This window comes from Cornus florida, unplaced genomic scaffold, assembly GCF_030987335.1.
Source record: "Cornus florida cultivar Cherokee Brave unplaced genomic scaffold, ASM3098733v1 CherokeeBrave_3.0.0_Hap2_Chr07, whole genome shotgun sequence".
Taxonomy (NCBI): domain Eukaryota; kingdom Viridiplantae; phylum Streptophyta; class Magnoliopsida; order Cornales; family Cornaceae; genus Cornus; species Cornus florida.
In genome coordinates, this window is record NW_026775577.1 from 5113630 (window position 1) to 5125572 (window position 11943).

General features: G+C 35.3%; 1 protein-coding gene, 1 long non-coding RNA gene and 1 pseudogene across 3 annotated transcripts; 2 read left to right on the plus strand and 1 right to left on the minus strand.

Annotated features, from left to right (window-relative positions):
* Positions 1-252: 252 nt before the first annotated feature.
* On the plus strand, positions 253-1461 carry LOC132316138 (putative F-box protein At1g32420). The gene has a single exon (XM_059814647.1). The coding sequence runs from the start codon at positions 253-255 to the stop codon at positions 1459-1461; it is 1209 nt and encodes a 402-aa protein (XP_059670630.1).
* Positions 1462-4650: 3189 nt separating this feature from the next.
* On the minus strand, positions 4651-11943 carry LOC132315874 (uncharacterized). 2 transcript variants are annotated; one of them, XR_009483869.1, is made up of 3 exons: positions 11088-11943; positions 10762-10844; positions 4651-4937 (listed from the first exon to the last, which is right to left on the minus strand). It is a non-coding gene; the product is annotated as an uncharacterized LOC132315874 (long non-coding RNA). The 2 variants fall into 2 exon arrangements; XR_009483868.1 differs by lacking the exon at positions 11088-11943 and having other exon boundaries at positions 10762-11076.
* Positions 8903-9542, plus strand: LOC132267454 (transcription factor bHLH10-like; annotated as a pseudogene).

An 11943-nucleotide genomic window follows, 5' to 3' on the forward strand; every position in this document is an offset into this window, starting at 1 on the left:
ATATATATGTATATATATGTATATATTCCAGAATGTCTGGTAAGCCATTCTAGCTCCTTTTGTTTTCTCCCATCCTGTTGATCTTTTCTACTACAAGGATAAGTAATTGTTTGATTTTTTATCATTTGGTTTCATTACAAATTATTTCTCTCATTTTGATTAAAATTTGTTATGCAGGGTACGTTTTCCAAAAGTTGCTTAATCGCATCTGCAAATTACAAAAGGAGCGACTACATAAATAGAGATTGATAAATGGCAAGCAAAAGTGACAGTCCTCATATGTTCGAAGATTTGACAATAGAAATTCTTTCGAGACTGCCCCTGAAATCACTTTTGCGATTTAAGTGTGTTTCCAAGTATTTGTACTCTCTCATTCGAAGTAATACATTCATTAACAAGCACCTCCAGCGTCATGGCAACAATGGTCGTCTCCTTGTTAAGCATTACAATTACGACACTACAGCATATACTTTTGCATTGTACCCGGATGAAACACTTGCTGGCTTTCCCCTTGTATATTACGATGTTGATAATATTCACATGCCCCACGATCCACGTATTTTTGATTACTGTGATGGCATACTTTGTCTTTGGAATTTGGATCGCATGGCTCTATGGAATCCTGCTACAAGAGAATTCACATTTATCCCAATGCCACAACCAAACGTTCCAGACAATTTCTGCACTTGGTCTAACTTTGGATTTGGGTTGGATCCTACAACCAATGACTACAAGTTGGTTTGGATTCGAAGGTATTTTGATTCCGAAAAACTTATAAATGACTATGCTTCTGCAATTATTTCAGTATATTACCTATCTACTTGTTCTTGGAGACTTTTTGAAGCTGATTTGTCTTGGGTTCATTACGTGCATCTTTCTTCATGTAGCACTTGCTTGAACGGACTATATTATTGGCTGACTAGTGATCATGATCGGACTGATACTCAGGATTTCTGTTACGATGCGATCATTTATTTTGATTTTAGTAATGAAGTTTTTGGAGAGATACCAGGACCTCAAGATATTCCGGTAACAAAAGTGGGGAATCTCATTATATACAATGATTCTATTTCTATAACGTTCTTTTATCCACATGATCCTGAGATATACATTGACTTATGGGTGATGAAGAAGGAAGGGTGTTGGACCAAAGAATTAACTATCGGACCCCTTGTAGATGTTGAAAGGGCCCTTGGATTTTGGAAAAATGGTGAGCTTTTCATAGAAACCAGAAGCAATTCAGAGTTGGTTTTGTACAACCCTAATACTCAAGATATTAAATATTTTGGACATCGTGGACGGTACATCGACCTTCAGATTTTTATGTACAAGGAGAGCCTCGTTTCAATCAAGGGAGAAAATGAATGCCCAAAAGGACATAATGTGTCGAGTACAGCTCGTTTTCAAGATTATTTCACGTCTGATCCTCCCATATGGAGTGATCAGACAGTCCAGCATTGATTTTTGTTTCCAGTTTCAATAATTTATTTGTGTTTGTGGGAGCAATAAAGAGTAAAGGGATGGGCACGGGCAGGGAGGAGTTAGGATTGTAAAGTAGGGGCTAAAGATAATAAGAAAATTTAAATATTAACACAATAATTCTTATATTAAAAATAGGTTATATATATTAAAAAATATACCAAAAAACGATGATATTCTCATATATCAAATCAAGTTTTTCAATGGATAAAAATTAAAGATCACCTATAAATAGAGTTTCCTGATCTTAGAGAGATTTTTCGTATTCTCTTCACTGATTTTTTTTTTATCTATATTAGTTCAAAAAGATGATAAATTAGGCTCCCTCTCAAGTCTTTGTAATTTTCTTGCTAGACCTCCAAACAGGTCAAACCCTATCAGAGAAAATACGTACCACCGCGTGTTGAAAGGAAGTGGCTGAAGAGTAGTAAAAATTGATTACATATCATAGATGGATTGGGCTGATAGGAAGATGAAAAATAGTACTATGGATTAGACTAGATTGGGCTGATAGGAAGAGTAATAGTAGTACTAAAAATTGATTACATATGGACTGAGCTGATGAGAATAATAATACTAATTAATTAAAAGCTCCGCCCATGAGGATGGGGAGGGAAGAAATTTATTAGTAATGGATACCTAATATTTTCTTTATAATCATTGTTTCTTCTTTTCTGTAATGATTTAATTTTATTTTTGACATCATCCATTTATTATCTTGTAAAAAATTCTATAATACTCTTGGGTACGATGCCTCTGTGGTATGATATTGTCCGCTTTGTGCCTTAGCTTATACGTTTTTGTTCTTGGATTTTACTCCAAAAGGCCTCGTATCAATTAGAGTGACACACTTACATATAAGCACTTCACATTTCCCTTTCCCAGGCGATGTGGGATTGTATACCCATAGCTCACCAATGTGGTAGCTTGTCAGTGTCTTACACTCCTCCCACGGCATACCCACCCAAAGGGTCATCATAATCCACCCCCCTTGGAGGCTTGATGTCCCCGTCAACACACTTTTGGCTGGGTCAAGCTCTGATACCATTTGTAACGACTCACTCCACTACATAGTATGATATTGTCCGCTTTGTGCCTGAGCCAGCCTATTTTTGTTCTTGAACTTTTCCCCAAAAGGCTTTATACCAATTGGAGTGACACACCTACATATAAGCACTTTACCTTTCCCTTTCCTAGGCGATGTGGGATTGTGCACCCGTAACTCGTCAATGTGGTAGCCTATCAGTGTCTTACACCCGCCTACAGCACACCCGCCCACAGGGTCATTATAATAATTTGTAACGACCCACTCCACCATATGGTATGATATTATCCGCTTTGGGCCTGAACCCGCATCGTTTTGCTATTGGACTTCACCCCAAAAGGCCTTATACCAATTGGAGTGACACACCTATATATAAGCATTTCACCTTTCCCTTACCTAGGCGATGTGGGATTGTGCACCCGTAGCTCGCCAGTGTGATAGTCTGTCAGTGTCTCGCATCCGCCCATGGCACACCCGCCCACAGGGTCATCACAATCCACCCCATTTGGAGGCCCGACGTCTTCGTCAGCATACTTCTGGCTGGGCAGGCTCTGATACCATTTGTAACGACCCACCTCACTACATAGTATGATATTGTTCGCTTTAGGCCTGAGCCCGAACGTTTTTACTCTTGAACTTTACCCCAAAAGGCCTCATACCAATTGAAGTGACACACCTACATATAAACACTTCACCTTTCCCTTTCCGAGGCGATGTGGGATTGTGTACCCGTAGCTTGCCAGTGTGGTAGTTTGTCAGTGTCTTGCACCCACCCACGGCACACTCGCCCACAGAGTCATCATAGTGTGGCTCCCAGTTATTGAATATAATGGTAAAGTATTATGGCTCTCATTTATTGAATACGATGATAAAGCCCACTTATAAATGATTAAACCACTTAGACACCTCAGGTGTATGTACTTTTGTTTTAAATAGTCTAAACATAATAACATGTTTCTATGGTTAAAATTTGTATATATATATATATATATAGCGATAGTGACCGCCAACCATGAAAAATGCCCTCTGTTGAGTGGTGGTAAGGGGAGACGATATTGCGCTGGCATAGGTGTCAATGGAGACCGGCCGAAGAGAGAAATTTTGGAGGCAAGTCAAAGAGAGAAATTTCATAGGCGATTTTGAAAAATCAGGAAAAAGATTATTGATCTTGTAATCAAAGGTGGAGATGAAGTCAATGGTATTTGAATTTTGTGAAGGGATCCATGAGATGGGTCTGTGTAACTATATATATATATATATATGATGTGTATACTTATTTCCTCTCTGTATCACATTCTTAAAAGGGATCGATGTTACTGATTATTGAATGGTTGGAGAGTGTTTGCAGAATGAGACCTCCATGAGAGAGATGGTGTTGTGGAAGGAAGCTCGTTGAGAGTTAGGATTAACTGTAAATTGAAAAAGGATTCAATTTGGGAATTTATTAAATAAGGGTAAAAGTGCCATTTTCAAATTATAGCAACATAGGCCACATGCGCATTTCACAACAAACACTACAAGAAAAAAGAGCTTCTACGAGGGGTCAAAAGCGCCGTGAAAAGTTATTCACGACGCATTGTAGGCCCTCATGTATGAGAGTTCCGTAAATACTTAAATTTATTTAAAACATGGATATTTACCCGTTAATAATTAGCTTGCGAGGCACCGAAGTGTGTCGTAGAAAAGTTTTCTACGGCGAATTTTAACTACCCGTAAATAATCTCACGAGGTACTGACACATGTCGTAGAAAAGTTTTCTACGGCGAATTGTAACTACCCGTAAATAATCTCACGAGGCACCGACACATGCCGTAGAAAAGTTTTCTACGACAAATTTTAATTACCCGTAAATAATTTCACAAGGCACTGATGGATGACGTAGAAAAGTTTTCTACGGCGAATTTGAATTGCCCGTAAATAATATTTACGGGGATTTCAAGCTCCCCATAGATAACATAATTTTAAAAAAAAAAAAAAATTATAAAACATTACCCTTAAATGCTACCTAATAATTCACACAACCTGCAATTGGCATCAATTTTCAACAATCGTTTAATTCAAAAATATATCAACACATTCATAATTTAAATTCTATATGTTAATGTCAATAACCATAACCAAAACAATATCTTGAAATACCACATTAAACATATCAAAAGACTTAAAATATTTTTACAATTCAAGAATTCATGATTGATCAATGTGCCAAAATATGAAGTAAAGCCATTTGCAAAAAAAAAAAAAATCAATTTCTTAGCAATTGAGTTTCAATCTACACTTGTCAAAAACCACCTCATTTTCCACGGTACAAAATCCAAGCAAGTAGGTGCTCCCATTGATTCAGCAGCCAAAACTCGAATAGCAGGGTTGATAAACTTGGCAACCAATGTAACCCCAGATATCAAACCTCCACCTAAATTTTTTTTACCAGAAAATAATGGAAAGCTCATCAAATTAGTAAAAAAGATGATGCAGGAATAGAAAAGATGAATTAATACTTAGAAGTCATTAAACAAATCACATAGGAACTATTATAGTGTCTATTTGCAGGGCTTGCTCCAAATGCTCCAATGATATGGTACCCTGCCCACTGTGTAAACAAGTGAACACTATCATAGTGCATTCATACTCATGCCACAAAATTTTCCTTTTATATTTTTTTATAGTTTCTACATGCATAAATACCTCTCAATGTGAAACATGTTAGAGTTTCAATTGAGAAGGCATGTAGATTTGAAGGACAATGGCAATGCAATTTCTTAAATGTAAAATCAGCATGTTTGGTGCATTCCTGACATAGGAGTCAAGCCTAGAAAATGTCTCTCTATTTTCCAGAAGTGAGAAAACTATAGGAATGAAAGAGAATTAGCAGCAAATGAGATCTTTTAGGTGTTCCAATTTTGCTAGTCCATTTGGTTAATTTTTTAGTGTCAATTTTCTAAACAACCTTCTATACTTGATATAGCTTCTTTCTTATGCATAATTTTTCAAATGATTGGAATTAATATTAAAGGGACCGGACTACAAAGAAGGGGGTACTCTTCGAGTGCTCCGATTAATCTTTTTAATCATTTTTCTATATGTCAGTTATTCTAGCATTAATCTTCATAAAATAATTCTTATAAATTGATAATAGTAAAATTTTCTTAATTTTTTTCTTCTAATTATTATTTTAAATATATATATATGTATAATTAAAATATTGAGCCAAGCCAGCCTAATATTCTAATCCCCAAATGGACACACAAAAAAGTGAAACCCAATTGCCTAAGTCCCTCATGCCTCATAACCTCCGTCCTTCCACAGACGGCGCATTGTCTAGAAGACGAAACGTTCGTAACATCAAACAACCCAAACAACTATCTCGCCGGTTTCCAGAACCGGTCGTTGCACGCTACAGCCCTTTTCTTTCTCTCTCTATACTCACTTTCTCTCTCTATATCCACTTAAGCCTTCCTTCATATAACGATATTATACACATATAGATATAGATATAATTAAATAGAGTTATATCTATATCTATATCTCTCTGAAAAATCATTTTTCTATATGCAAGTAAAGTTTTCATTTACAACAAACTACTGGATTTCTCAAAAAGGGTGGAACCCATCACCTATCCCTAGGCCCCCTACATCACAAGTCCATGCGCACAGGTGCCAACTTCCACCCTCTTTTTCTCACACACATCCCTAGCTAGACCTAAACTAAACCCTTAATTAATTAATATATATATACTCCTATATATATATATATATATATATATATATCTAAATACGCTCCCCGACCAAACATTGTTTCACCCACTTACCAGAACCATCTCTTGCTGGGCTGAAACACACAGGCAGGAACTCATTCGTATCACACCGAAACATAGACTTTTCAAAGTGATCCACCAGTGCCTCCTTCCCTTACCAATTAACCATTTTAATTAATCATATCAAACCCAAAGCTTATTACTATTTATTGTGTGTGTACATATATATACGTTGATATATGCACACGTTCTCACTTCAAATTCATTTTTATTTATCCACTAGGTTACTCGCCTCTTAATAAAATGAATTTATAGCCCTCTTTTTATTTTGTTATATATATATCTCACTTCCCTAATCTGTCTTTTAAAACTGATTTTTATTAAGAGGAATCATTGTAGTTACTAGACCATTTTTTAACTCGTGGTTATAATGTAAACTTCATCTGAAACCAAGCAAGCACACCAAAGTTTATTTATTTCCCTTTTTTCTATAATGGCTAGCACTTTTTTCTAAAAGAAAAATGAAAATTACAAGAGCTGCATAAATATTTGTGACTTTTCCAAATTCTTTAACAGGAATTATCCCAAGGACACAGCTAAGTGTACCCTTTATTTTAACCAAATAGTGCACCATCCTAAGAACACAAAAAGACTCCATAAACAAGAATACATACAGCAGTATCTAATTTGCATCTTGAGGTGAAACAATCCTCCTAATTCACCCCAAACCTCTTTTTCAGTTCCAAGACGAAGTCATAAACCTTGTTGGGGTCACAAAGAGAACTGGACACACTAAATAATGAACGAGTAGGTCTTTGAGAATTCCCTCAAAGGGTCGATGCATGAAGATGTTTATCTTCTTAAAAGATCTTGTTCACGGAAAATAAATTCAAAACCTATATATTTTTATGTTGCAGAATCATTATAATCTCCAAGAAAAAAAGAAAATTGAAAAATAAGACATTCATAGACAAAACAAAAACTGGTAGCAACTTCCAAAGACATTCATTATTGAACACAAAACAAAAATTGGAAGCAACTTCCAAAGACATTCATTATTGAACATAACATAACAAAATGAGAAAACATTGCAATGAATGTTAAATTACTTGAAATTTCATCATAGAAACAGAACCATCACCTATGTATAAGCAAGAAAAAGTGTTATTCATCTTACCAAGCCTAGCCATATTTAAATTTGTTTAATGCCTTATTCAATTACAAGTTTTCCGTTTCCAAAAGTGATAAACATGATATTCTGGTTTACTAACTTCATATAAGAAAACCAAACTGCATTTCTTTAGCATAAGTGACACAAAAAAAGCAAGCAAAGGTGGATGTGGTGGTGGTGGTGGTGGTTGTTCATCCATAGATAGCAACAGCACCAACAATTACCTCCCTTCTGTCTCTTCTATTTCTTCTTCTTCATCTTCTCTAATCTGTGATGATAAAAATCAGATCCCCAAAACAAGCAAGGATTTGAGCACTGATCTCAGGCTTGGTCTCAACATCTCCCCACCCTCTCCTAATTCCCAATTTCATCAATATCAAGATTATTTCTCTCTTTTCTTCAAGCCCTGTCCACTCAAGGTACCAATCTAATAAATTCAATTAATTCATCACAAATATACATTATTATTATTCTTAGTAATACATTTCACCTTTCTCATATACCTTCTTTAATTTCTTATATATATATATATGTGTGTGTGTGTGTGTGTGTGTGTGTGTGTGTGTGTGTGTATAGGAAGCAAAGGTTGGGTTGGCCACCAATCAAGCCACTTTTGAGTAGCAGGGTTGCATCGGGGAATGCAAATACCCAATTCTATGCAGCTGTAGCCTTGTTTGTGAAGGTGTACATGGAAGGCTTTCCCATTGGTAGAAAATTAGATCTCTTTGCCCACCAAGACTACCATAGCTTAATCACAGCCCTTTCCCATATGTTCAACACCACCATCCTCTGTAAGTATATATATATATATCTACATTTCCACAGAATAAATTTTATACAAATGATAATAATATATATATATATATATATATATATATATGTTTAATTTTGTGTTTTAGAAATTTGGTTTGATTTACACAATTTTGGTTTATGATACATGATGACTACTCAGTGAAAAATATATCTGTGTTTGATTTTTCTTAGAACACTTTTTTTTTTTTATAAGTGATTTTTCTTAGAACATAGAAAAAGATTAAAAAATCATCAACCCCTTCTAGTGTAACTATGTTTCTTTCAAACTAAACATATCACTGCAAATTCAAATTTGAAGGGGATAAAAAAAAAAAATCTACTAAGAAAACTCCTCTGTCAAAATTTTGAATCTTTTGTCACGACTTATGGAGACAGATACAAGTACATGTAATGTTTAAATTCTATCATGACTTATGGAGTGTGTGAATATATAGAGAGATTTTGGCTTTATAGCATGATTAAATTTAATTTTATCTCATTCTATATGTTGTTTTATTTAATGATTCAACAAATTAAAATGTAATCAATGAAAACCATTAAAGAGCTACAACTAAGATTGATAATGCATCAGTAGTTGGAGATGCTACTGATGCTCTAAAAATTTAATTTTATCTCATTCTATATGTTGTTTTATTTTGGTATGAGTACAACTAAGATTGATAGAGCATCAGTAGTTGGAGATGCTATTGAATACATCAAAGAGCTGATTAGGACAGTGAATGAGCTAAAAATCCTGGTGGAGAAGAAGAGATGTAGCAGGGACAGGAGCAAGAGGCACAAGACAGAAGATGCTGGTTCTGGAGATGTAGAGAGCTGTAACATAAAGCCCACTGGTGGTGATCAAGACCAGTCCTACAATGGTTCATCATTAAGAAGCTCGAGGCTTCAGAGGAAGTCCAAGAACACAGAGGTCGATGTTCGTATCATCGACGATGAAGTAACCATCAAGGTTGTTTAGCAAAAAAGAATTAATTGCCTGATGTTCGTGTCAAAGGTCCTCGATGAGCTCCAGTTGGATCAGCACCATGTTGCCGGTGGCCACATTGGCAATTACTACAACTATTTGTTCAACACCAAGGTGGGTAATTTTTCAATTTCATCTATCACCCAATTTCATTGAAATATATATATATCAAATGTGGTGTTTTTTGACAGTTTGTGTTTTGTTTATGTTGCAGATATGTGAAGGTTCATCAGTGTATGCTAGTGCAATTGCCAACAAACTTATTGAGGTTGTGGACAAACAGTATGTAGCTATTCCACCAACTAGCAGCTATTAGGGTAGAAATTAAAAGGTTTTTATGATGAATTGGGTGGTGTTTTTCACTCTTGAATGATTACTATTTTAGTCTAATACTATTATTATTATAGGATAAAGTTGAAAGGACAGGCATGGATGCTTTAGCAGCTAGACTTATTTTGTGGTTTGAATGTTGGGGTTTGATCAATTGATTTTAATGAACTAACTATCTGTTATAGATGCTCATTAATTCTCATTTTAGACAATATACATATCATAGATTAATTTGAGTATAGCTGTTTCACACACACACACACACACACACACACATATATATATATATGCTTCAGGAGACAAGTTCTGCTCTTTCCAAATTTGGACATGCAGGAGTACATTCAGAGAATGCCTGCATGCATGAATGGATATATATATATTCTAACAGTTGTCTGTGCCATATATTTGGTCTTCTTTATGTTAGTTCCCAAAAAAGATTACTTGCTTATATATGTCTTTACTTTTAATTTTCAAAAACTGTTGTGTTATACTCTGGAGCTCTTTATGTTCAGTTTTACTGTTCATATATCCCAGGACTAGCTGTGTTCTCATTAATTCTAGCTACTTTTTATGTTGACTGAGAGCAGGAAGAACATCTCTCTCTCCCTGTGTGTGTGTGTGGGCACTTTAATCATGTGCTCAAGTTTTAGGTAGTTCACATGAACAATATTGCACACATTTGACAGTTAATTAAAATGTTGCTGTCTGCATGCCTATCTCTATAATTAATTATATTCTGTTACTATACATAGTTAGATGCAATGTGGATTTATTTTTGTGATTGGTGACATTCTGTTGCTATTCATATACTGTATATGTGTATATGTTCATGGTATTCTTTCTTCAAGATTACTTAGGCTGTTACATTGCTTCAATTGCCTCTACTATCTTCTTGCATTAATCGAAGTTGAAGTTTTGACCCCCTCAAGCATGAGTAAAAAGCATTAAAAATGTGCAATCATAAAATTGATTAATGTTATATTCAATTTCATGATTTGCCCTAAGATTTTAGAGTACACAGATGGAAGGCAAATACTATCTTATACAGTATGACAGAGTAACTTCACCATTTCACATGGACATAATAGGTGGATTAAAGAGACTGAGTCAATACACTGACGACATGGACATATATCAACTAAAAATACAACTAAGAAACCAAACAAAGGTTCGGTTTAAAAAATGTTGCAACAAACAAAATGTACCTGCCAATAATTCTTCGGTTCTACTCTGTATGTTATATCTTTGGTTCTTAATCTCTCCGTACAGACAAGTCGTCCTCCATCATCTCCGCATCAGGGCAACATACATTAACATGGTGCATAAATTAGGTTAGTAAAGTCTCAATATAAAAGGCAAAATCAAGAGTGTAGATTCAATAAATTAAACCTTAGAACTAACCAATAAAAAGGGGAAATAAAACCCTAGAAAAAATTAAGAATTACGATATATATATATATATATATATATATATATATATATAGAGAGAGAGAGAGAGAGAGAGAGAAGGAGAGAGTACAGGGACATATACCTCAGAGGGGATCTTGGAGGTTTTTCTTTTGGAAGAAGAATTCTTGGTATCCATTTGGCTGGGTTTGATGATCTTTCCTCTACTTGCAACAATAATCAAACAACAAGAGACAAAAAAAGGAAACAAAAACAGAGAAAAGAGAAAGAAAATCCAAGTAACATGATACAAGTTTGAAGAAGCCAAGGACAGAGACTGAATTTTGCTTTTCCATTTCAAGAAGAGAAATATTAGGGCTTGATGAAAGAGGGATAAATGGTCTGCTAAGACGTGTTTTCTGTGTGGTTGTTTCGTGTTACCACTTACAGGTCCAGCAATCTCGTCGGTGATAATGGTGTTGGAAGCCTTTCTTTCCATCGCTGATTGCTCCAAATTTGGGACGGCGAAGCTTACTCGACAATGCGATTTGGCCGAAAACTCCAAGATTGAACAAAAGCAACCACGAAGAGAAGCGTGAATCAGAACTCCAAGATCGAACAAAAGCAACCATGAAGAGAAGAAGCCTGAGCATGCGGGCCGTGTGGATCTAATCTGGGAACTGCACCAAGGGAAAGAAATATGGTTCCTCATGTGTTTGGGTCTCCAAATGTGAATGGGTCTGAGGACGAAGAGATATATGTCTCTTAAGTTCTTTCTTCTTTTTTTTTTTTTTTTTTTTTTATGTATACATTTTTAAAGTGATTTTAATTGTGCGGGAGTGTGAAAATTTTGGCGCGGAGAGGAAAATTTTTGGGGGCAAGTTTTATTGCTTATTTACGGGGCAAAAAAGATGACTTAAATGTGAAAATTTCTACGAGGAATATTTATCCCATTAAAGGTGTACAAATATGCCGTAAATATATTAAAATATTCATGACGT